At 42.8% G+C, this 26794-nt stretch overlaps 2 protein-coding genes across 2 annotated transcripts in view; both read right to left on the bottom strand.

The window, feature by feature from the left end:
• The window catches only part of LOC109938855 (aminopeptidase Ey-like), a 269455-nt gene that overhangs the window by 99770 nt on the left and 142891 nt on the right, over positions 1 to 26794 (bottom strand). The gene's annotated exons all lie outside the window — the stretch shown is intronic.
• Positions 14675 to 26794, bottom strand: part of LOC109920726 (AP-3 complex subunit sigma-2) — a 39660-nt gene continuing 27540 nt past the window's right edge. The window contains exons 5-6 of the mRNA XM_020520784.2: positions 25068 to 25175; positions 14675 to 15420 (exon numbers count right to left, since the gene is read on the bottom strand). Of these exons, the coding sequence (XP_020376373.1) occupies positions 15313 to 15420; positions 25068 to 25175 (216 nt within the window). The 3' untranslated portion in view covers positions 14675 to 15312. The remainder of the gene's footprint in view (positions 15421 to 25067; positions 25176 to 26794) is intronic.

Genomic DNA, 26794 nt, shown 5'->3' with positions numbered 1-26794 from the left:
GAAGAAGGGTCCAGACCCGAAACGTCAGCTTTCCTGCTGCTCTGATGATGCTTGGCCTGCTGTGTTCATCTAGATCTACACCTTGTTATCATGGAAAGAATTTGTTATTTTTTCTGGGCAAATGACATTGAGACAGATGAAAAGCAATGGGTAATTCTCCTGACAGCCTGTGGACCTGTAGCTTTTTCCGTTATTAGCAGCCTAACTTTCCCTGAGGCACCAGATACTAAAACATTTCTAAGAGTTGACGGATTTAGTTAAAGGATATTATGACAACAAGCCTCCTTTAATTCTGAGATGCTATCGTTTTTACTCAGCAGTACGCAAACAAGGGGAATCCATGCTGGGATTTTTGACTAGGTTAAGATGACCGGCAAAGGCATGTGACTTTGGTTTGTCCCTTAATGTGATGCTGAGAGACCAGTTGGTATTTGCGATTAATGATGTAACCATGCAAAAGCGTCTACTAGCTGAAGCCCAGCTGGACTTCAAACAGACACTACAACTGGCTCTGTCATTAGAAAATGCAGCAAGTGGAGCATATGAGTTGCAAGGTATTCTGATGGAAGTGCACATCCTCACCAGTCCAGCTGAGCTTGGGAAACATTACTTGAGTGCAAGCGATTACATAGCCTCACTCAGGACATATCCTGAACAGATGGACTTTAGATCAGCCCGCAACAAAACCGCAAAACAACGCCAAGCCTCAGCCAAACGGTTTAAAACTTTCCTCAGGTTCCAAGCCAATGTAGTTGCTGCCAGTATGCCAACTCGTGACGGTAAAAGAGTCCCACTGGGTCTGTACTGAGTAATAGAACTCATAGGGCAGTATCCAGGAGAGTGCACACCCTGGTATGTCCACCTACTGCTGCTTTAAATTGCTTAGCAACATCCAAATTAGAACCAGTGAAAATAAACGTCTGGTTAAATGGACATCCAGTTCTAATGGAGGTCGATACCGTCATAGCTGTATCAGTGATCGCATAACCAGTTTTTAACAAAATTCGGTCTGGAATCCAACCTTTAAAATTGCGCAAGACCTCAGCTAGACTGAGAGCCTATACCAGGGAATCTTTACAGATGAAGGGTATAACTTTGATTCCCGTCTCTTACGAGAAGCAGCTGGTTCAGTTATCACTGATTGTGGTAAAAGACCCGGGCCCAAGCTCAGTGGGGCAAAACTGGTTGAAAAAGATTAACCTAGATTGGCTCAACATTTTTCAATTAGAAAATAGCTGCCTGAGTGAAGTCCTAATGAAATACCCAGAAGTTTTCCAGGGAGGACTAGGGATTATTAAAGGAGTCAAGTTCACCTTGCACATTGATCAGGAAACAATTCCACGATTCTGCAAGGCCCCCCCCAGTGCCATTTGTCTTATGGGCAAAAGTAGAGGCAGAAATCAGGAGAATGGAAAGTGAGGAAGTCGTCAAACCAGTCCAGTTTGCAGAATGGGCATCACTGAGTGTACCGATTGTGAAACTCGACAGGTCGGTTCGCCTTTGTGGGGATTTTTAAAAAAATGCTAAACCACTTTTCACAGATGGATTAAGTACCCAATCCCTCATTTAGCGGACTTATTTGCAAAGCTGGTGGGGCGGGGGGCTTTCCTTCACAGAGCTGGACATGAGCCACATTTATTTGCAATTATGTTTAGATGATAATTCCCAGAATTATGCTACAATTAATAAGTGTAAGGATTTGTACAAATATATGAGACTGCCAGTTGTATATTATTAAACCTGTGCAATTTTTCAGTGGACAATGGAGAACATTTTGCAAGGTCTACCCCAGGTCGCCATTTATTTAGATGACAGGCTAATAACAGGGAAGACCAATAAGGAACACTTGGAGAACTTGGACATAGTCCTTAGATGTTTTTCTGAGGCAGACATATGCCTTAGAAGGAAACATGTGTTTTCCAGGCTCCACAGGTTTCTACGGGTTACAGACTCAACAAGACCAGGTCACATCCACTGGAAGATAAAGTGAGGGTGATCAACAGTTCCCCAGCTCCCACATCTATCCAGGAGCTTAGGTCTTGCCTTAGGCTGGTAAGTTGTTACAGAAAGTTTATACGTAACCTGACCTCCATCCTGGTACCTTTGCATCAATTCTTTAAAAAAGGGTCAGCCTTGGAAATGGTTGCATCGCCAAGCCCAAGCTTTCAAAGAAGTGAAGAAACAGCTATCATCCTGTAAGGTGTTGGCACACTGTGATCCCAAGCAAGAATTGGTATTGACATGTGTCACCTCCCTATACAGCATCGGGATGGTATTTGCTCATAGGTGGCTTAATGGAGAGGAACACACAATCGTGTTTGCACCCAGGACTAATGCAGAACATGAATACACCCAAATAGAGAAACAAGGATTTGTGGTCATATTTGGAGTCAGGAATTTCTACCAATACCTTTATGGATTTAAATTTGTGATAATAACTGACCACAAACGCCAACGAGGTCTTCTTAAAGAGGACAGGGCAGTGCAGTCCATAGTTTCAGGCCAAATTCAGCAGTGGGCTCTAATACTAAGTGCCTATAATTAAAACTTGGAACACCGTCTGGTAAACCATGTAGTGAACGTGGAAGCATTGAGCTGCCTCCCACAGGCAGATACACCACCGGTAGTACAGCCACTGGAATAGTCCGTAATGGTTTTAAATTTTCTGGACACAGTCACAGCTGACAACATCAGAGTTTGGATGCAGAAAGATCCAGGTCTGGCAAAACTGGAACAGCTGGTGGTGATGGGGGAAACCAAAGGGCCACCACAACCAGCACTGAAACCTTTCTGGACCCAGAGAAACCACCTCATAATAGAAGACGACATATTATTAAGTGGAGCAAGGGTGACTGTCCTGAGCAAAGGTCACAGCCAAAAACTGGCTGAACTCCACTGAGGTCATCCACAGGTTTCCATAATGAAGATGTTGCCAAGAAGTTATGCCTGGTAGCCAGGTTTGGATGCAGATACAGGTGCATTCATGGGACAGTACCCAGAGTACCAACAAGAACAAAAATTACTGCCAGCAGCTCCCCCACATCCATGGGAATGGCCGGTTAAACCTTGGACTTGGTTTCACATCGACTATGTGGGTCCTTAATGAGCACTATGTTCTTAGTCAGAGCAGACACCCACTCAAAGTGTTTGGACGTGCACAGAATCCATTCATCACATACAGGGACAGTGATAGAAAAACTGCACACATCTTTGTCAATAAACAGTCACTCGGAAGTGTTAATCATGGATAACAGGCCATCATTTACCAGCAGGGAATTTGGTTATTTCCTAAAGTTGAATGGGATTCGACACATAAGGACAGCTTCATATCATCCATCATCCAATGGCCTGGCAGAAAGAACAGCCCAAACTTTGAAGACAGGTCTGAACAAACAACTACAGCCTCTCTAGATGACCATCTGTCATGGTTGTTAGTTGATTATAGGATCACCCCAAATGTAATGACAGGGATAGCACTGTCAGAGATTCAAATGGATAGAAGACTCTGAACCAGGTTAAAACTGATCCTTCCAGTCCTGGGGCCGGGTGTGAAATGGCATCAGGAATGCCCGTGATGGACTCAAGACTCCGCCAAGTGAGAGAGGCAGTTTGATACAGGGGATGAAGTTTGATGTTAAGAATTATCCAAACAGCCCTATGCCGGTAAGAAAAATGGTTGACGCGAGTTCAGGACCAGTGACATATAAAGTTCGGATTGGTGCCATGGTCCTGAACAAGTACGAGGACCATATGAAAGCTGCAAACTCACAAATGGTGCAGGAGCAAAACATGCCCAGCTCCTCAGAACAGTCAGAAAGGATACTGGAACCTATGGCCTCACTCTTTCTGTCAAGTGTTAACAAGACTTCTGAATCCGTATGGACATGATGGATGTAGGTGCTTCAATGCCTTTGTCGGTGGATGAAGAGAGTGAATTTCTACTGAGGCTTTCTTTTTAATTTATTCACTTGTGGGATCTGGGTGGTGCTGGCTGGGCCAACATTTCTTGCCCATTGGTAGTTGTTCTTGAGAAGGTGGTGGTGAGCTGCCTTGTTGAACAACTGTAATCCACCTGCTGTGAGTTGCAATTAGGGAGGGAATTCCAGGATTTTAATCCAGCGACAGCAAAGGCAATATATTTCCAAGTCAGGATGATTAATGGCTTGAAAGGGAACATGAAGGTGTGGTGTTCCCATATATCTGCTGCCCTTGCCCTGCTAGATGGAAGTGATGTGGTTTCAAAGTTGCTGTCTGAGGATCCCTGGTGAATTTCTGCAGTGCATCTTGTAGACAGTACACACTGCTGTTACTGAGCATCGGTGGTGGAGAGTGCGGATGCTTGTGGATGTAGTGCCAATCAAGCGGGCTGCTTTGTCCTGGATGGTGTCAAGCTTCTTGAGTGTTGTTGGGGCTGCACTCATCCAGGTAAATGGGGAGTATTCCATCACACTCCTGATTTGTGCCTTGTTGATGATGGACAGGCTTTGAGGAGTCAAGAGGTGAGTTACTCTCCGTAGTATTCCTAGCCTCTGACCTGCCATTGTAGCCACTGTGTTTATGTGGTGCCTGTACATTCCTGGCACAAGAGGCGAGCTCCTGTGCATTATTCATCACCCATATTGGATGCCAAGTTAGAGGAGCCTGACCCATCGCTAAAACATCCCAAGAGAACATAAGAACATAAGAACTAGGAGCAGGAGTAGGCCGTCTGGCCCTTCGAGCCTGCTCCGCCATTCAATAAGATCATGGCTGATCCTTTCGTGGACTCAGATCCACTTACCCGCGTTCTCACCGTATCCCTTAATTCCTTTATTGTTCAAAAAAAATCTACCTTTTTTTAAAAGCGTTTACTGAAGTAGCGTCAACTACTTCACTGGGCAAGGAATTCCATAGATTTAACAACCCTCTGGGTGAAGAAATTCCTTCTCAGTTCAGTCCTAAATCTGCTCCCTCTAATCTTGAGGCTATGCCCTCTTGTACTAGCTTCACCTGCCAGCGGAAACATCCTCTCTACTTCTATCTTATCTATTCCCTTCATAATTTTATATGTTTCTATAAGATCCCCCCCTCAATCTTCTGAATTCCAATGAATATAATCCCAATCTACTCAGTCTCTCCTCATAAGCCAACCCCCTCAACTCCGGAATCAACCTAGTGAACCTCCTTTGCACCCCCTCCAGTGCCAGTACATCCTTTCTCAAGTAAGGCTCTCCAAGAAAACAGACTGGCCTATGTCCTCGGATTCAGAGGGGGAAAGATGTAGTGATAGTAACAAGGTCAGCCAGCTGAACCTCTTAGAATAAGAATTCCTTGATTGCACCAGATTAACAGCCCCAATCACGGAGCCCTGGATGACAGCTAAGAAGAGGGATGTCAGAGATTCTGAGACTCTGGGTGTTAACTGCGACAGAGCTCAGCCAGAGTCCAAAGACTTTCCACGTGTAAATGAAGGGTGATCTGGTGACGGAATACCAGCCTCTGTGGAGTTATTTCATCTATGATTAGTGTGCCTAGGGATAAGTGGTGGGACTCTTGCTTTTTGTTATATACATTAACAACTTAGATATGAGCGTAGAAGGTATAATTAGTAAATTTGCAGATGGTACAATTTGTGGTGTTGTTGATAGTGAAGAGGATGGTCTCAGGCTACAGATATTGAGCAGCTGGTAAGTTGGGCAGAGCAATGGCAGGTGAAATTTAATCCTCATGATGCATTTTGCAAGGTCTAATAACAGAAGGAAATACACAATGAATGGTGTGCCATCAGGGAGTACTGAGAAACAAAGGGAGCTTCGTGTATAAGTTCATAGATCCGGAAGGTATCAGCACAGGTAGACAGGATGGTGAAGAAGGCATACAGAATGCTTGCCTCCATTAGACAGGGCATAAAATATAGGAACAAGGATGTCTTGTTACAACCTTATAAAACATTGATTAGGCCACAGACAAAATATAGCGTGCAGTTCTGGTCACCAGGCTATTGGAAGGATGTGTTCGTACTGGAGAGGGTGCAGAGGGGATCCACCAGGATGTTGCCTGGGATGAAAAGTCTTAGTTATGAGGAGAGGCTGATTAGACTGGGTTTGTTTTCCATGGAGCAGAGGAGGCTCAGGTGGGATCTGATTGAGGTATATAAAATTATGAATAGATCACAAGAATCTCTTCCCCATAGCAGATATCATCAGAGTTATACAGAATGGAAACACACCCTTCAGTCCAATTCATCCAAGCTCTGCAGGTATCCTAAACTGATCTAGTCCCATTTGCCACTGTTTAGCCCATATCCCTCTAAACCCTTCCTATTCATATACACATCCAAATGCCTTTTAAATGTTGTAATTGTACCTGCCTCCACCACTTCCTCTAGCAGTTCCTTCCATACACACATGACACTCTTGGGTATCTTTTAAATCTTTCCCTTCCCACCTTAAACCTATGCCCTCTAGTTTTGGACTCCCTTACCCTGAGGAAAAGACCTAGACTATTCACCCTATCCATGCCCCTCAATTTTATAAACCTCTACAAAGTCACCCCTCAACCTCTGATGCTCCAGGGAAGAAAGACCCAGCCTATTCAGCCTGTCCATATAGCTCAAATACCCCAATCCCGACAACATCCTTGTAAATCTTTTCTGAACCCTTTCCAAGTTTAACAACATATTTCCAATAGCAGGGAGACCGGAATTGAATGCAGTATTCTAAGAGTGGCCTCACCAATGTCTTGTACATCCAGACACCCAACTCCTTTACTTCATGCATTGACCAATGAAGGCAAGCGTGCCAAATGCCTTCTTCACCACCCTGTCTACCTGCGAATCCACTTTCAAGGAACAATGCACCTGCACTCCTAGGTCTCTCTGTACTCTCACAACATTTAAGAAGCATCTGATGAGCACTCAAAATGCCAGGGTGTAGCAGGCTATGGACCAAGTGAGGGCAAATGGGATTAATGTAGTTTGGTGTTTGTTGGTCAGCATAGACATGGTGGGCTGGAAGGCCTGTTTTGATGCTGTATGATTCTGACTCTAAGCTGTTAAACACTTCTGTGTTTTCAATCTGCTCATTGGAGGATCAATTCTTGAAGTTTGAAGTTCTGATTCATTCTCTAATTATTCTGATGTCTCCACTTCATTCTCTACTACTTTCATGCCCTCAAGTCCACTTGTCCCCTTACTATCATCCCTGAGATAATATCTTTTCAATACATTAACATGGTACACTCATTGTTTCTTTCTCCTCCTTGAAATCCTCACTACACAATTCACATAATTTAATTTCTTTTTGATTTCATAAGGTCCAGTGAATCTTATTTTTAATAGTTCTCCAGAAACGTAACAAAACCTATCTCCAGCAATAACAGTTTGGTTTTGAACTTGTGCTTTTTCATCTGCTCTAGTTTTCACTATTTGTTGAGCACTCTTCAAATGCTTTTTAGCCAGCTCAGATGGCTTGGGTCAGTTCCTCTCAAATTTTAAACACTGGTTAGAAAACAAAGCATAGCTTTGGTTTATCAACTTACGTGGTCCTCCCAACTCACATTGATATGTTAGCTCAAAAGGATTAAATCTTGTAGACCCATTAAAGGTCATCCACAATAATGTAACTGAGTGTCAACTGCTTTCTGAAATATAGAATCCCTACAGTGCAGAGAGAGGTTATTTGGCCCATCAAATGTATGCAATCCTCCAAACAGCATCCCAGCCTGACCCCTATCGCCACAGCTAATCCCCCAGCTTGCACATCCCTGGATACTACAGGCAATTTAGCATGATCAATCCACCTAACCTGCACATCTCTGGACTGTGGGTTGAAACCAAAGCACTCAGAGGAAACAGACACAGACACAGGGAGAATCTGCAAACTCCACAGAGACAGTCAGCCAAGGCTGGGACTGAACCCGCATCCCTGGCACTGTTAGGCAGCAGTGCTAACCACGGAGTCACCATGCTGCCCTAGCAACTGTCTTAGCAAGCCAATCAGTTCAAAGACAATTAAGGATGGGCCACGAATGCTCTCATTGCCAATGACCCTACATCCTACGAGAAAACTTTTAAAAATAACACAGTAAATCAGTCAATTTGGCATGATTCAGCAGTTTTGCCTCATGATCCCTTTTACGTTTTTTGCATTCAACAATATTTTCATTGTCTTTCCAATCTACACAATTCTCCTGTGCAATTTATTGCCTTACAGCAGATTTACAGAGATTGAATTTTGAAGAGGAAGGGATGCTTGGAGTTGGAACGTTAACCTTTGAACAGGACAGGGACACCCTCTACTGAACACTATGTTGCTGCAGTGGGAAAGTGGCACTGAAACATGCCAACTGAAGGTAATGGTATGTGAGGTAAACCAACAGTGGGAATTTAGGCACGTCATATCTGTGTGACGCAGCTGGACGGGAGGAGAGGGGCTGCAGAAGGGTGAGGAGAAACAGGGAAGTGAGGATGGAGGAGGGCACAAAGCACTAGTTTAAGTTTCACAGAAGAGAGATTAATGCCAGAGAAGTCTCAACTACAATTGTTCTTATGTGCAAAAAAGGAGATTGAACAAACTTGGAGACAATAAACTAATCAGCTTAATGGGTGTAATTGGACATATAGTGGAAACAGGAGACAACAAATACGCTAAATATAAAAAACAATCTTCAGTGGATTCAGAAAGGCAAAGAAAAGCTGTGAGAATTCCTTGAAGTAAAATACTGCAGCCCCACTTTCTCATAGAAAGATAACTGGTGGTGGTTTAATCTGAGGGTCACCATACCTCAGGTGAGGAGCGAGACTGAGTTCTGAGGAAGGGTCACCGGACCCGAAACGTTAACTCTGTTTTTTTTCTTCACAGATGCTGCCAGACCTGCTGAGCTTTTCCAGCAACTTTATGTTGCTGATTTACAGCATCCGTGGTTCTTTCGGTTTTTATACAGCATATTGAAATTGTAGTTCTTGTTATCACATAGTCTGCTATTACACACCACGCATTGTTATCCACTAACACTCTCCATTAACGGCTATTCACCCTCCCAGCCAGATCGTTATGCTCTCCTTTCTCTACTCAACTGCTCTTCTCTCTTCAGGCTCTATCCCCACCTATCACTTACTCCTTACCCCCTCTCTTCAGCATATAAACTGACACTTTCCTAGCTACGATCAGTTCTAAGGAAGGATCACTCTGATTTCTCTCCATAGATGCTGCAAGACCTGCTGAGCTTTTCCAACTATTTCTATTTTTGCCTCTGATTTACAGCAGCCACACTTCTGTGTCAATTTTTATACTGAAATTATAACCTCTTCTGTGGTGCATTCCAGAACCATTACTCATGACAGATAGAATTTTACCTATTAACAAATAGCATCTGTGCACAATTCATCATACCCTCCTGGACTCACAAAGTGGCTGTAGATTTTATAATTGTTGCGTATCCTGCTGCATAATTTTGCTTTATGTGATATTAAATCTTGGGAATATTGAACCATTGTGGGCAAACTATGTTATTTCTAGCTTTCAGCCAGGCTGGCAGTTTCTGAAGAACAGTCACATCCTCTATATCCTCCTGGGCCACATTACACTCATTAACTAGGCATGGTAAAGTTACAAATCAAAAGGGACCAGAACCATCCACTCACAGAAATTCCAATTCCCTGCAAACACAGATAGTTGTGTGATACCCCAATTTTAAAAGCAGTAACTGAATTATATGCAAAGTACAGATCGAGAAAAAGAAGTAGTTTGGGAAGAAAGCAAAGTAATAAGTCAAAATCAGCCCTTACTAGTTTTGCTTTATGACAATTCACTAAATAGACTGAGCTGTCCTGACACATATCCATGACCTAAAGAGAAATAGGCTCAACTGCAGAATGTGCTAATTTAGACATAGGGCTAATTAATAATCTTATTGTAAAAACAACCTTTGGGAGATGAGTGACCACAATGTGATAGAATTTTCTATTATGTTTGAAAGATTTGTAGCTCATTCTAAAGCAAGGGTGTTCAATTTGAATAAGGGAAATTATGGAGGGATGAGGCACAAATTGGTTGAGGTGGATTGGGAAAATACATAAGAAATGAATAGTCTTCAAAGAACTATTACATGGCTTACAAAAATTACACATTCCTTCCAGCTGCAAAGACACAGAAAATGTCAGTCAACCATTGGCTAACAACGGAAGTTCAGGATTGCATTCAATTACAAGAACAAGCCAACAAAGTTGCCTGAAGTAAAAGCAATTCTGAGGATTGGGAGTTTATAGAATGCAACAAAGGAGGGCCAAGAAACGAATAAGGAAGATAATTGCAATCATTAATGTCCTTTGGGGAAGGAAACTGCCATCGTTAACTGGTCTGGCCTCCATGTGACTCCAGTCCCACAGCAATGTGTTTGTCTCTTAACTGCCTGCTGGTCAATTAGGGATGGATAATAAATGTTGGCCTAGCCAGCAATGCTTATATCCCATGAATATAAAAAAACTAGCAATAAATATAAAAATGAACTGTAAAAGCTTCTATAGGTGTATAAAAAGGGAACATTTGGCTAAAACAAAAGTGGATCCATTACAGTCAGAGTTAGTAGAATTTATAACAGGGAATACAGCAGAGGAAAATAGAAAAAATCTTCCAGAATTGGAGATCTAAGTGGCTAGGAAGAATGAGTTGTAGGAAATTAGCATCAGTAAGATTATACTGGAGAAATTAATGGGACTGAAAGTTAATAAATCCCCAGGACCTATAGTGAGTATTTCCCAAAATTCTATAAATGTTGGAATGATTCCTGTGGATGGGAAGGTAGCAAACATGACCCCACTATTTAAGGGATCAGGAAAGAAAACATTGAACTACAGATCTCTTAGCCCCACTTCAGCAGTTGTTGGGAGTCAATTAGCTCAGTTGGCTGGATGTCCAGTTTGATGTCAACAGTATGGGTTCAATTCCCATATCAGTTACCATGAAAAACTTCTCTCCTTGCCTGAGGTGCGGTGAAGCTCAGGTGAAACCAGCAGCAGCTGTCACTCCCCCTAGTGAGAAAGCCACACTATGGTCTGGTTAACATCAAGAGCAGAAAAGTGCTAAAATCTATTATAAAGGTTAGGATACAGAGAAATCTGTTTGATAATGATCTGTTTGGGCATAGTCAGCATGAATTTGTGAATGGGAAAATGTTTGATGAACTTGTGGTTTATTTTTGAAGATGTTACTGACTAGATTGATTAAGGAGAGTCAATGGATGCAGTATACATAGATGTTTGGGAAAGATATTGCCATTTCTGGAGCGCAACGGAAGTTCACCAGACTTCATAGAATCCCTACTGTGTGGAAACAGGCCCTTTGGCCTAACAAGTCCACCCCAACCCTTGGAGCATCCCACCCATCCCCATCCCCCTATAACCCACCTAAACTACACACCCCTGAACACTATGGGCAATTTAGCATGGCCAATCCACCTAGCCTGCACATCTTTGGACTGTGGGACGAAACCAGAGTACCTGGAGGAAACCCATGCAGACACGGGGAGAATGTGGTCCCAGATAGCAGGATTGTACCTCACAGGAGGTTGGTCAGAAAAATCAGAACACATTAAATAGGAGGTAATACACAGGCATGGATTAATGATTGACTAACAGACAGAAAAGCGAGTTGGAATATCTGGACCATTGTCACATTGAAAAGATATGACTAATCGGGTATTGCAAGTATATGTACTTGGGGCCCCAGCTGTTCATAATATATATCAATGATTTCGAGTTGGGAACCAAACACAATATTTCCAAATTTGTAGCTGATACAATGCTAAGTGGGAATGCGTGTTGTGGAAGGTGTAAAACAACTTCAGGAAGATTTGGACAGGCTTAGTGAACAGGCAAGAACATGACAGATGGAAGAAAATGTGCAAAAAAAGGGTGATCCACTTTCATAGAAGAAATAGATGTGCAGAGTATGTTTTAAATGTTAAAAGGTTGGAAGGCCTAGTGCAGGAAAGTGGGGCCAGTGTAGGTAGTAGTACATTTTTGGCAGTACAGACTCAATGGGCCAAAGGGCCTCTTCCGTCCTGTATGATTCTATATACAAAGTGACCGAGGTGTCTTTGTCAATAAGTCACTAAAGGTTAACACAGAAGTGCAGCAAGCTATTAGGAATGTTAACGGAAAGTTAGCCTTTATCGCAAGAGGATGTGAGAACAGGAGGACTGAAGTTTTGTTTCAGTTGTACAGTGCTTGGTTAGACTGCAGCTGGAGTAATGTGAAGCTTTGGTTACCTCAGAAAAGATACTGTCACAGAGGGAGTGCAATGAAGATTCGCCAGTCTTCATTACAGGATGGCAGGGCTGTCCCTTGAAGAGAATGGGTTAACTGGGCCTGTATTTCTCCAATTTCAAAGATTGAGAGGAGATCTCCATAAGACCATAAGACGTAGGAGCAGAATTTAAGCCATTCAGCCCATCGAGTCTGCTCCACCATTCAGTCATGGCTGATAAGTTCCACAACCCCATTCTCCCGCTTTCTCCCGGTAACCCTTGATCCCCTTGATAATCAAGTACCTATCTATCACAGTCTTAAATGTACTCCATGACCTGGCCTTCACAGCCTTCTGTGGCAGTGAATTCCATAGATTCACCACTCTCTGGCTGAAAATGTTTCTCCTTATCTCCGTTCTAAAAGGTCTTCCCTTTAATCTAAGGCTGTGCCCTCGGGTCCTAGTCTCTCCTACCAACGGAAGCATCTTCCCAACATCCACTCTGTACAGGCCATTCAGTATTCTGTAAGTTTCAATTAGATCCCCCCTCATCCTTCTAAACTGTAAGCGAGGCAGATAGAAGGATCCTGCAGTCAGGAACAGAGGAGCCTCAGCTCTTGACCTTGTCCAACAGGTATGAGGTACTTGCTGCCTGTGTGGATGAGGAGTTCACAACGGGATCAGCCAGATACCACATCATACAGCTACAACACATCACCTGTCCAGCCATTTCTACTTAGTTAATTACTTTATTAATTTATATAATTTATTATAATGAGTTAATTAAATTTGTCGATACTTCTTTCCTGGGTTCTTTTTCAAATTTAGTGCAGATTTCCTACCAGCCAATCAGGTCACAGCCTCCCTGTCACATCACTCCAGTTTTATTTGCAGCTAGTGCCCCGAGATCTGGTCCTCTTATACTCACCTCTGCTCTGCTGCTCCTCCCTCCAACAGCTTCCCACCAAACAAAAGCCACTGCCAGAATATATGATTTTGCTTACCTTCCCAGTAGTCCCCTCGCTCTCTCCCGACTCCCACCGCTCAACAAGGGAAACCTAGAAAATAATTAAATGAAGACAGGGCAGATGCAGGCAAGATGTTTCCCTGGTTGGGGAATCTAAAACCAGGGGAATAAGGGGTTTCCACTTAGGTGTGAGATAAAGAAAATTTATTTTACTCAGTGCTGTTGTGAACCTTTGCAATTCTCTACCCCCAAGGCTTGTGGAAGCTCAGTCTTTGAGTATATTTAAGGCAGAGTGTGATAGGTTTTTGATGACCAGAGTTGTACATGGTAATGGTGTTACGGAGGGGGAATAGCCAAACTTTTCTGATAACTAAACTGAAATACAAGCCCTGACCGGTTATGACAGAAGTATGGGTTCCCCTCTAATAATTACACCCCAAACACCCAGAGAAGCTCGCCTTTTCCCTCATAATCTGTTAGAAGTTGCTAGAAGAAAGAAAATCCCTGATCTCTACTTTACAAATTACAAGTAACAATTTACTTATTTAACCCAACAATGAACAAATAACAGAATTACTAACAAACCAACAATTCCCCCCCAGACTAAAACTAGTTCCTAACTGGTAAATTCTGTTGGAATATTCTATTGTCTCCACTCTCTTCACAAATGCCTTTCTTCCACTAATTCTGCTGTCAGGGATGTATTTTCTCTCTAATTTCTTCAATGAGGACTTTGAGCTAAAATACCGTGGTACCTTTGATTGATTAGATAGTCTTTCTCTGAGAGCTGAATGGTGCTAACTCTGGTAGGTGGTGGATGACTCTCTCTTTCAGATGGCAGTTGGCTCTCTGCCGATTTTCAAAAAACACTTCCTTAAATACCAATGATGACGCAACAAATTCTCACAGGCTGTCAACACCATCAGTTTGTAAATTCAACTGGCTTTGAATCATTGAATGTTTGGTTTTAAATTAATTGGCCAAATTCGAACTCGTTACAGCATCAAAACAAGATGGCTGTTTTGCCTGCCACCTGTAAGTGTTTTTTGATACACTTGTTTCACTTTTTGAGGCTCTCTGTACTGGCAGCTTCAGCTGCTGCTCACAGACATAACATTTTTTAAAGGTTTCTAAGCACAGACAAAGCACAAATCTCTTAAAGGAACCACACATCTTAGCTTGCTGCCTTCTACTTCACAATTACTCTATCCACCTTCATAACAATGGGGATGGAGTGAGTAAAAGTCATCAGACTGTTCAATCAGCCGTGATTGAATGGAGTAGTGGGGCAGGTTTGATGTGCTCAACGGCCTACGCCTGTTCTTATATTAGGTTCCTGTTACAAAATTTCTTATGTTGACCAAATAGGAAGGTGTGCGTAACAGGAGTTTCAGTCCCTTCTTTCTTTACCAGCATTTCAATGTCACTTGAGAAATTACCCACTAAAAAGTGAAAGAGAATATACAATCACAGTACAATTTGGTGAATTGAAATGCACTTTAATTGTCAGTATTACTAATTTCAGATGCAATTTTTTAAAGCATGTGTCAATTTTCCATCTTGAAAGAAAACGAAAAACTGACTCCAGGAATTTCCATTTTATGTTCACAAATGGAAGCAAATACACTCTTTATCTTCCAACATAAAGGACAGAGAAGTCAACAGGCATTTCTTCAGGAATACACAGATGTCCATTTGTGTCATCACTTTAGGACCACAGTAAATAATCCCTCACTTTGTCTCCCCAATTTCTGGTGGATACTGTGAGGGGTTGGTATTGAGTGTCTCTGGATAACTGCCTCTCTTTGGGGTGAACCTGGCTAACAGTTTAGAGTGTGTCCACTCTGATTCAAAGCACCTGATTGAGGAATGGCCCTGGTTAATGTTTAAAGTGCTCCTGTATCATGCCCAATGCAAATGCACACACACCAACTGGGATACTATCAGCATTAAATTTTGTAACAATTTAGAATCTATAGAGGTTGCAAAGGAGAAAACCATCACAAGCCATCATATTTTTACAACAACAACCTTCAAATGAAAAGCTGATGTCAGAAAAGCTCTCAGTATTTACAGGTGGATGTAATAGGTGACCAGGTATCATTAATATGAACTGTCCTTCTACACAAATGGAGACAGATTTGAAACTTTGATGTTGCGTGGGATATCTGGCAGATTGATATTCTTGACAGCAGAGACTGCACGGGCAGGAGCTCCAGAGAACCCAGCCTAAAATTACAAAACAAAATTTACTCTTTCATGACACACAAAGAAATTAAAACTTGTAACAACAGCAACAAAAAAAAGACATCTGATAAATTGTTTGTTCAAAAGCGCAATGTTAAAAGCAAAACCGAAGACCTTTCAAAAAGAGTGGAAGCCAAATCTTAGAGGAGGAGGAGGAGGAGGAAACCGATGGTATACTGGAGGTACATGTTAAATGTACAACAATGTTGCTCCTTTCACGGAAAGCAGCTTGCAAACCTTGTTAATCCACAACCTCAGCAAATACCAAGCCATCAAACAAAAAAAAGACAGGCAGTGCAGAAGCTCTCATAGTGCACCTCACTCTTCAATCAGTACACAGTCTGATCAGAGTGATAATTCATCTCGGTACTGCAGTCAGTCCATCCTAATCACATGTAAACAGCAATGAACTATCAACTTACGGCTCTACTGGTTAAAACTCTAAAACCTTTTAAAACTGCTATACATACACACAGACACAAACAAACAGGTAAACGCTGCTTTTATGGGTGGAGGAAAAAATACTGGGGAAACACAGTTCAATAGCGCCAGTCTACAGAGTCCCTAGAAATGTTCCTTTTGCTTGTCAAGATTTTCTGCTCTACAACCTCCTTTCTCCAGGTTCTTTTATTTCTTCACAGGAGGTGCAGGATGATCTGTACACTAACTATAGAGTCTTTGAATCACTGGTAAAAGGCAATAGCTTACTGTAACTAGTGGGAGAAAATAACTGGTTATCTTCAAGCTTCAGGCATTTTTAGTAGAGACAGACAGAAACACGCACAGAACCTGCTCTTCCAGCAATCCTTATACTTCTCCCTGTATCATTTGAACTAACAAACTCTATAGATACCCTGGAACCAATTAGATTATCGCCAAGCTTATGACCTTTGAAATCCACAACCAGTCTGAATTTTGCAAACCAATCAGCTATTTGTTGCTGGCTAAATCTCATTCTGCATACACACACCTCAGTGATATACCACCTAGAAACTTCCCCCAGTGCTTGAACATCACTGTATACACCACACAAGGAGTTTCATTATCTGTAACACAGAAAATAAAACGAAACTATCTACAGAAAAAGGAAACGTGAGTTGATACACACTTCTGTGACTGCAGATATGGATCCAGGATGGTGTGTTGTCCTGGTGCCAGGGTCAAGGATTGTCAGTGAGCAGCTGCAGAGTGGCTGGAGGAGGGAGGAGGGACAGCCAGCAGGTTGTGCTCCTTTCTGACTATGTATTTGGTACAAATGTGACCCTCTGGTTAGAATTTAGGGAGCCAGGTAGGAAATTGACATAGAGTTCAAAAGTAGTAATTTCAGATTACGCCTGGTTCCATACGCAAAGGAGTAACAGAAACAGGAAGAAAATGGAGATGAATTCATATCTGGAAAATTGGGACTGACTATGTGGGAGATGGGATCTGTAAAGGCTGGAGGTTTGTACCTAAACAGAGCCAGGACAAATTTCCTGCTGGGTGTTTTGCTGTATTTTTAAAAATATATTCACTCATGGGGTGTGAACATTGCTGGCTAGGCCAGCATTTATTAGCCATTCTGAATCACTCTTGGCAGTGAGTTGCCTTCTTGAGCCGCTGCAATCCATTTGATATTGACATATACACCATTACGAAGGGAGTTCCAGGACTTCGACCCTGCAACCGTGAAGGAACTGCTATGCTGTGCAGTCCTCAGCGAATGCTTCCAATTCAGACTCAGCCCATGTGGATTCCAACTGAAATTTCATCCTCCATGCTTTAAATCCTCCCAGGGCCACACATACCTCCATGATTTTCAACATGCAGTGTCACATGCACATTCTTGACCTTTCTCTCCAACAGTATCGCATCACACTGGCTCAGGGTTGCACCACTCCGCAGTTTCACTTCATCCTCCAGCTCATTTGTCGTGCTAACAAGAAATTTTTTCTTTTCCTTTTAGGCATCAAGGCCACAAGATGCAACAACTCAGAGATACCCATGGCCCTTTGAAATCTTCCTCCCTTCCCCTTCCCGCTGACTCCATCCCCTCCCCCAACTCCACCTCCTGTCAGGTATTCACCATCCCTCCTAACCTTCTGCTGTCTGATGCTGAATGTTCTGTACTCAGTAAAGGTCTCAGCTTTATCCATCTGTGTTCCCACCTTAACGAATTTTGGGCATGACATGACATCGGACTCTTCTTCCGTCATCTTCGCCTCCGTGCCCATTTCTTCGGACAAGAGTCCCCTCCCCGTCCCACAGACCCCTTCGCCCAGTTCCAACACTCTCCCTCCACCTGGACCCCTCCCTCTGGCCTTTTACCTGCACTTGATCTGTTCATTGAGAACTGTCGAAGTGATATTGGTCCCTCAATTTCTCTGACCCCTCTCAGCCAATCCAACCTATCTCCCTTCGAACTGACTGCACTCTGTGCACTTAGATCCAACCCTCACTTTGTTATTCAGCCTGCTGGTAAGGGTAGTGCTGTTGTAGTTTTGTGTACTGACCCCTACATTGCAGAGGCTGAGTGCCAGCTCTCAAATACCTCCTCCTACCTTCCCCTGGACCATGACCCCACCATGGCACTTCAGGCACTGTATCAACTACGGTCGCTGTCCTCATTTCATCTGGTGATCACTCCCGCACTGCCTCCAAGCTGATAGTACCCCAGCCCCACACAGCTCGCTTCTACTTCCTTTCAAAAATCCACAAACAGGACAGTCCAGGCAGACCCATTGTTTCAGCCTGCTCCTGCCCCACAGAACTCATCTCTTCCTAGCTTGACTCTATCTCTCTATCTCTTGACTCTTCTCTCCCTGGTCCAGACCCTGCACACGTACATTTGTGATTCCTGTGATGTTTTACATCAGTTTCAGAAATTCCAGTTTGCAGGCTCCAGTAGCAATCCCTTTACATGTCCATCCCCCACACTAGGATGGTCTCAAGGCTCTCAGCTTCTTCCTGGAGAAAAGACCTGAACCATCCCCAACCACCACCACCCTCCTCCACTTGGCCGAGCTCGTCCTCACCTTCAACAACTTCTATTTCAACTCCTCTCATTTTCTTCAGGTCAGAGGGGTGGCCATGGGTACCTGCTTGGGCCGCAGTTATACCTGTCTCTTCGTGGGGTACGTAGGACATTCCTTGTTCCAGTCCTATTCCGGCCCCCACCCACAATTCTTTCTCCGATACATCAATGATATCATTGGTGCTGCTTCCCTCTCTTGTCCGGAATTGGCAAAGTTCATCGATTTCGCTTCCGATTTCCACCCTGTGCTCACTTTCACCTGGTCTATCTCTGACTCCTCCCTTCCCTTTCTCAACATTCCTATTTCCATTTCTGGAGATAGACAGGCCACATATATCTACTATAAGCCCATTGGCATCCCATAACTACCTAGACTATACATCCTCGCACCCTGCTTCCTGTAAAGACTCCATTCCATTCTCCCAGTTCCTCCGCCTCAGTCGCATATATTCCGACGAGGCTGACTTTGACAAGGCAGCCTCCGAAATGTCCACCTTCTTCCTCAACCATTGTCAACAGGGCCCACAACCAGGTCTGAACCATCTCCCGCACTTCTGCCCTCACCCCCTCCAGCAACAGTAATAGAGTTCCCCTTGTTCTTACCTACCATCCCACCAGCGTCCACATCCAGAAGATCATCAGCTGCCATTTCTGTCAACTCCAGCGGGATGCCACCACCAGACACATACTCCTTCCCCTCCCCTCCTTTGTCCATCTTCTGCAGGGACCATTCCCTCCGGGACACCCTAATCCATTCTTCCTTCACACTCAACACACTCCCACAGCCCTATGGCACCTTCCCCTGCATCCGGCAAAGGTGCAACACCTGCCCATTTACCTCCTCCCTCCCCAGTATCCAAGGTGAAGCAGAACTTTACCTGCACTTCCCACAATCTAGTCTACTGCATTCGCTGCTCACAATGTGGTCTCCTCTACATTGGGGAAACAAAGCGTAGGCTGGGTGACCACTTCACAGAACATCTACATTCTGCGCGCAATAAAGACTCTGAGCTTCCAGTTGCCCTAAACTTTAACACACCACCCTGTTCCCTTGCCAACATCTGTCTCAGGTTTGCTGCAGTGATCCAGCAAAGCTCAACACAAGCTGGAAGAACGATATCTCAATTTCCACTTGGGGACCCTGCAGCCCTCTGGATTCAATATCGAGTTCAATAATTTTAGGGCCCGAACTCCCTCATGTCCTAGTCCCCTACCCTACACACCAGGCCTTGTTATCACATAGCCTGCCATTACACACTACCTATTGTTAGTCCCTAACAGTCCCCATTAACAGCTATTCACCCTCCTAGCCAGATCATCATCAACTCCTTCATCTGTCCAACTGCACTTCTTTGGGCTCTATGCCCACCTATCATTAACCCTTTACTCCCCCCCAACCTATCTTCTGCAGGTAAACCAACAGTTTCCTAGCTTCCATCAGTTCTGAGGAAGGGTCACCGGACCCAAAATGTTAACTAACTTCTCTTCACAGATGCTGCCAGACCTACTGAGCTTTTCCAGCAACTTCTGTTTTTGTTATTGGTTATGATCTTATTGAATGGTGGAGCATGCTCGACAGGCCAAGTCCTGTTTCTAATCCGTATGTTGGTGTATATGTTCACATGTAGCCTACAGACCATCAACTAATTGGAAGGATTTAAGAGGAATAAATTTCCAAGAAAATGGTGGAGAGTGCAAAAACTACGCAGCAGTTACAATGAGGGAATCGCCTAAATATAAACTGGGATAATGGTAGTGTAAAGAACAAAGAGACGCAAGAGTTCCTAAAGTGTCTTTGGGTAAATTTTCTACAGCGTCAAGTTTTCAGTCCAATGAGAAAGAAGGCACTATTAGATCTGGTTTTGGGAATGAAATTCACCAAATAAGTAAAGTCTTAATGGGAAAACATTTGGAGGACAGTGATTGTTGTACAATAAGGTTTAAGTGGACTATGGAAAAGGTCAAACAATCCAGGATAAGAATAATAAACTTGATAAAAGGCAACCTCAATGGGGGTGAGAATGGCTCACAGCCGAATACATCGGTCTCAAAGTTAATAGGTAAAACAGGAGTTACATGAAGAGCACATTCAAGACGAAAGACATAGAAATTAAGATAACAAAGAAAAGCATGCTTATAGATAGAAAATATAACTGAGAACCAGACTTAACATAGAATATTCCATGGGAGGCAAAAAAGTAAAGAAAAGATGTAAAGAGGGAAGATGACTCCTACCATAAAAGGATGTCCCAATCTTTTAGGGGCACGTAAATATTGAAAAGGTTAGTAAAGGGAGGAGTGGGGGCAATTAGGAACCGAAAAGGGGAGTTATACATGGAGGCAGAGGACATAGTAAGATATGAAAAGAATATGAAAGATGTTACCAAGACGCTAGTCACAGAGGAGAAATCTCAGTCACTAGAAAGACTTACAATTGACAAGATCAGTGACAGATGGTATTTAATCCTGATAATTGTGAGGTGATGCAGTTTGGAAGAAGTAACAAGGGAGTACTCAATGAATGGAAGGATACTAGGAAGCAGACAGGAACAGAAGGATCGGGGCATATTTGCCCACAGGACCCTGAAGGTGGCAGGAGGAGTTAATAGGGAAGTTAAGAAAGTATACAGGACATTTGCTTTCATCAGTCATAACAGATGATCAGAGCTGGGACGTCATGTTGGAGCTGCATAGAACTTAGGCTAGGCCACAGCTGGGGCACTGTGTGCAGTTCTGGTCACTAGACTATAGGAAGGATGTGATTGCTCTGGAGGTGGTGCAGAGGAGATTCATCAGGATGTTGACTGGGAGCAGTTTAGCAATGAAGAGAGGCTGGATAGGCTCAGATTGTTTTATTTGAGCTGAGCAGGTTAAGGATGGAGCTGATTAAGGTGTATAAGATTAAAAGATGTGTGGCCAGATTGGATAGAATGCAGCTGTTCCCCTTAATTGAGAGTCAAAACAAGGGGACAGAATTTTTAAGGTGAAAGGCAGGAGGTTTAGAGGGGATCTGAGGAAAATCCTATTCACCCAGAGGGTGACAGAGATCTGGAATGCACTGCCGAGGAGGGTAGTTGAGGCACGGAACCTCACAGCCATTTAAAGGCACTTGGAATGTCATAACATTAAAGGGTGAAGGGCCAAATGCTGGAAAGTGGGACTGGTGTAGATTTAGAGCAGTGCAGACTCCGGTACTCTTCTGTACCGGACAAGTCTATGATACTACGATAAGGAAATGGTATTGGATAGGCTGGATAGATGAAAAATTGATAAGGTGCCAAGATCAGATGAGATGTACCCAAGGATACTGATGGAATAATTGCTTGGCAGTACACAGCTTTGCTAAAAGTCAAGTTGAAGCTTTTCATCTTATGCTCATCATGACAAAGACATAAGAAACAAATGTTGAAAAAAGGTGCCTATTTTTACAGCATCAGAACAGGGCACTGACTGCTTGCGCCAATGCTGGCATGGCAATGCAGCAAAATGGCCCGGTTTTATGTTAACAAAAGGAATTCATACACAATGCACCTTTCTCATTGGGAAAGAAAGGAGTCATGGGTGGCTGCCAATCTCTGCAAAACCCCAGGGCAACACACTGACTAAACAAATCTACCTGCCTGTCTGAGGACTAAGATTAAAAAATGAACTGTTCTGAAGAAGGGTCACTGGACCCAAAACATTAACTCTGCTTTCTCTCCACAGGTGCTTCCAGGCCTGCTGAGTTTTTCCAGTGATTTGGTTTTGTTATTCGATTCTGCTCCTACTGCATCTCCATGCCAACAATGTTCTCATGCCCTACTGATGACAGCAAGATGAGATGCTTCATTTCTCTTTCTTTTTTAGCAATACTGAGGGAAGTGATATAAGAAATTGCAGAAGCGCTGGTCATTATTTTACAGCTTTCCTGGGATCAAACATGGAGCGCCATGAGTGGAGCGGAGAACTGTAAATGTTACCAAATTGTTCAAAAACAATGTAAAGGCAAGTCTAATAATGTCAGGCAAGTGAAAACAGAAGCTTGTAGAAACAATGATTCAGTGTAAAATGATTAGCCACGCAGTTAAATGTAAGTTAATAAAGGCAAAAGCAGCACAAATGTCGTAAGGGCAAATCATGCTTAACTAATTTGCTGGAACTTTTTTGAAGAGATAACAGAGAGACTTGATGAAGGCAATGTGGTGTACATGAGCTTTCAAAAGGTATTCAATACAGTGTCACACAACAGATGTGTGAGGAAAATTAGAGCTCATGGAATCAAAGGGACGGTAGCAATATGGATACAATGTGAATACAAATTAGACGAGCGATAGAAAACAGAATGAAATGGTTAATGGATGTTTTTGGCTTGGAGAAGGATTACCATGGAAGTCCCCACAGATCAGCTTTGGGACATTGCTTTTCCTGACATATATTAATGAACTAAACCTTGGTGAGCAGGCGACAATTTCAAAGTTTGCAGATTATACAACTCTTGGAAGCATTGTAAACTGTGAGGAGGACAGTGTAGAACTTCAAAAAGATTTAGACAGGTTGTTGGAGTGGGCGGATAGGTGGCAGATGAAGTTCAATGCAGAGAATGATGAGGTGATGGACATTGGTCAGAACAACATGGTGTGACAATATGAAATAACGGAAAATTGTAAAGGAGGTGTGGGAGCAAAGGGGCTTTGTTGTATATATGCACATGTTGAAGGTAGCAGGACAAGTGGAGACAGCAGTTAATGAAGCAAACAGTGTCCTCTGCTTTATTAATAGGGTGAGTACAAGAGTAAAGAGGTGATGCTGAACTTGTAAAAGATACGGAGCTCAATTGGAGTATTGTGTACAGTTCTAGGCGCCATACAATAGGCAGGCTGTGAAGGCATGAGTGAGAATGTGGAAAAGATTCACATGAATGGTTCCACACCTGACAATCTTCAGAAATAAAGATAGATTGCAGAAATCAGGACTATTGTCCTTGGTGATGAGAAGGCTGCGCGGAATTCTAATTTGGGTATTCAAAGTCATGAGGGAGCTAGACAGTGTATGCCTAATAAAAGGACCTACATTTAAGGTAACTGGCAAAAAAAGCAAAAACAACTTGAGGAAAAGTGTCTTCACACAGCAAGAAGTTAATGCATTGGAATGAACTGCCTGAGTGTGTGGTTCAGGTCTACAATGCACTGCCTGAGTGTGTGGTGGAAGCAGGTTCAATTAAAACTTTCAAAGGGAAATTGAATTGTTATCTGAAGATAAAAAATACACACAGTTTCAAAGAGAAGGCAGCAGAATGACACTAAATAGTATGCTCATTTGGAGAACCAGTGCAGGCACAATGAATCAAATGGCCTCCTGTGTTGTAGCAATTCTGTGATTTTCTCATAGTTTTATCAACTTTGCTTGAAGATCCTGGACAAGATCAAAAGTTCACCATATTCAATAGGTCCAATTCACATACTATAGCTTGGTGGCACACCAAAAAGAGCCATGTTGCTCCTTCAGTCTGACTATTTTGACATGTCAAGTGATAAACAAAGCTTTCACTCAGCAGCACCACTTCAATCCATCTCAAATTAGACTTAATAGTTACTCATGGAACACTCTGAATTTCACTAAATCATCTTTTTAACTGCTTGTTTTTCCAACTGTTAGAGAAAACTGATGCTGTGATCGAAAGTGTGTCAATAGGGAACTTCACAGGCCAATCAATAATTAACTCAATTTTAACATGGATATTAAGAATATCTTGATAATCACATTCTGACCAAGATTAGATTACACCCCTGTAATCATTTAAAGATTAGTTCTTGTAAAGTTTGAAGATTTATCTAGATTTATTTTAGTTCAACTATATTTTGGAATCAGCTGTCCTTGACTCATGAAGCAATTAAGCAATTTCAAAACATTCTTTTGTGATCCTTTCTGCTTACTATCATCACTTTCTAACTGCTGACTGTGCCATTCTGCTAAACCAAACTAAATTATTCTAAACGGTTTACGATCCAATATAAAATTCATAGCTAACCTTACAATATTGTATATCAGTGAAAAGCTGAAACGCCCAATGTCAACGCAAGCTAGGAATTAGTTCAAACCACAAGTCACAAGAGCAGAAGAAATTAAGGGACATGGGGTGTGGGATGGTGGAGCTGAATTCAGCCATCTCCTGCTCCTTTAGCTTGTGCTGTGTGGTGGGGCTGCGGTATTGGGCAGATAAATATTTACAAAGGAATAAGTTCTTTAGAGAGAGAAATCAATGTGAGGGAGAAGTATTTTGAGTTAAGACTTGGAACTGAAATAAGCAGAGACAAGAATTAAAATTAGCTCCAAGAAAACAAGTGAAATCTGAGATTTACAGACAGATTGCAATTTCAGTCACAGAGGAGGAAGATGCAATGATTCTGAGTCATGGTGTGAAAGGACAGGTCATACAGGTACGTTACACAACAACCACCCAAGGCTCAAAACTGACAGGTACATGGGACTAAACCATCAGGTCCACAACAATCACTGAGAACAAATCTCCTCCTCTTCCCCTGCACCTGCAATGAGGGACCCAGGGTTTCCATTTGATAGACAGGAAATTCCACAACAATAAAAGCCTTCCTGGAGATGTATGTCCAGTATTTCTTACCTCAGATTTTTCCAGTTTAGTCTGTGCCTCGACCTGTGACACAATCTCAGTCATGTTTGTCTCTAGAACCATTCCTCCCATTACCACTTCCTGAAGAATGCAATGAACCTGTGAGGAAACAGACAGCAGCATCTATTCACCGGTTCCAATGGTAACTTGCACTGACTCAGTAATCCTCAGACAGGCTGCAAATGACAGATTGTATTGATCAATGATGCACAAACAAATTCCACAGAAAAATACAATTCAGCATTTGGTTCACAAAAGTAATTAAAAATAGATTAAAGTCATTCTACTTTTAACGAAACAACTGCATCTCCCTTTAAAATATCTGTTCTTCAGGATTCAGCGAATGCCAAGTTATTGCTATAGCTCAGTTTCACCCTGTCTTAGCCTAGCACACACTTCAACTAGGGCAGTAGATTGCAATGGGATCAATCTAATCCATTTGAGATCAGAAACCAGAAGTGAGCTGTTTGTGGATCTATGTAGAAAAGCTGATTCATACTACAATAAGGAGATAGATAAATAAAAGGCTGTCTGACTTTAGTGACTCTTGACTTGCAGATATTTCCAAGTATCTCTGTAATATCAGTATCAAATGACATGGGGATTTGAGATAACTGGGTACTTTGTTCTGAGAGGCAGCCATATCCCTGTAAATATGAGCTAACAAACCAGCACTTGATTGTTATTCCACAGACCTTTCATGGACTAAAATGCTGCAATGGTCACCTGACCACAGACTGAGAAAGATTCATGAGAACTATGTGTAATAAGCAAAACTGTGCACATGGAAATTACGATTTTAATCTAAATACATAAAAGAAAGCACCTGAGTCAATATCAAATGTTTTCTCAGAAGTTTTAAATTCTCACACTTTTAGGAAGACCCATCGTGTTGCCAAAGGGTTGATCCAATTCTATATGTCTCCCTTTGTGATTGATACTGAAACGACACATCAGTCTGTCTGCTTTTTGGCTGACAGTGAATCAATAAAAGGACTCATGTGACTTGACGTAAATTAGCCTTCTTTACAAAATATTTAATATTATAACTACCTGACATTTCAAAAGTATGACAAAGGATCATGGAAACAAACTAGAAAAAGAAAAATTCAGAACTAGTACAGAATACCGATTCTCACATGAGCCTGATGGTCAGACAGTAATGGAGGGAAATGCGGGAATCAATTAAGAAACTAGTGGAGACAACAACTGGGAAAGTTTAGGGACAAAAGATAGTAGGAACTGCAGATGCTGGAGAATCCGAGACAACAAGGTGCAGGGCTGGATGAACACAGCAGGCCAAGCAGCATCATAGGAGCAGAGAGGCTGACGTTTCGGGCCTAGACCCTTCATCAGAAAAGGGGGAGGGGAAGGGGGTTCTGAAATAAATAGGGAGAGAGTGGGAGGCGGATAGAAGATGGATAGAGGACAGGATAGGTGGAGAGGAAACAAACAGGTCGAAGAGGCGGGGATGGAGCCAGTAAAGGTGAGTGTAGGTGGGGAGTTAGGGAGGGGATAGGTCAGTCCAGGGAGGACGGACAGGTCAAGGGGGCGGGATGAGGTTAGTAGGTAGGAGATGGGGGTGCGGCTTGAGGTGGGAGGAGGGGATAGGTGGGAGGAAGAACAGGTTAGGGAGGCAGGGACGAGCTGGACTGGTTTTGGGATGCGGTAGGGGGAGGGGAGATTTTGAAACTTGTGAAATCCACATTGATACCATT

Source organism: Rhincodon typus, chromosome 33, assembly GCF_021869965.1.
Source record: "Rhincodon typus isolate 14 chromosome 33, sRhiTyp1.1, whole genome shotgun sequence".
In the NCBI taxonomy this organism is placed as follows: Eukaryota; Metazoa; Chordata; class Chondrichthyes; order Orectolobiformes; family Rhincodontidae; genus Rhincodon; species Rhincodon typus.
This window is presented reverse-complemented; position numbering and strand designations above follow the sequence as displayed.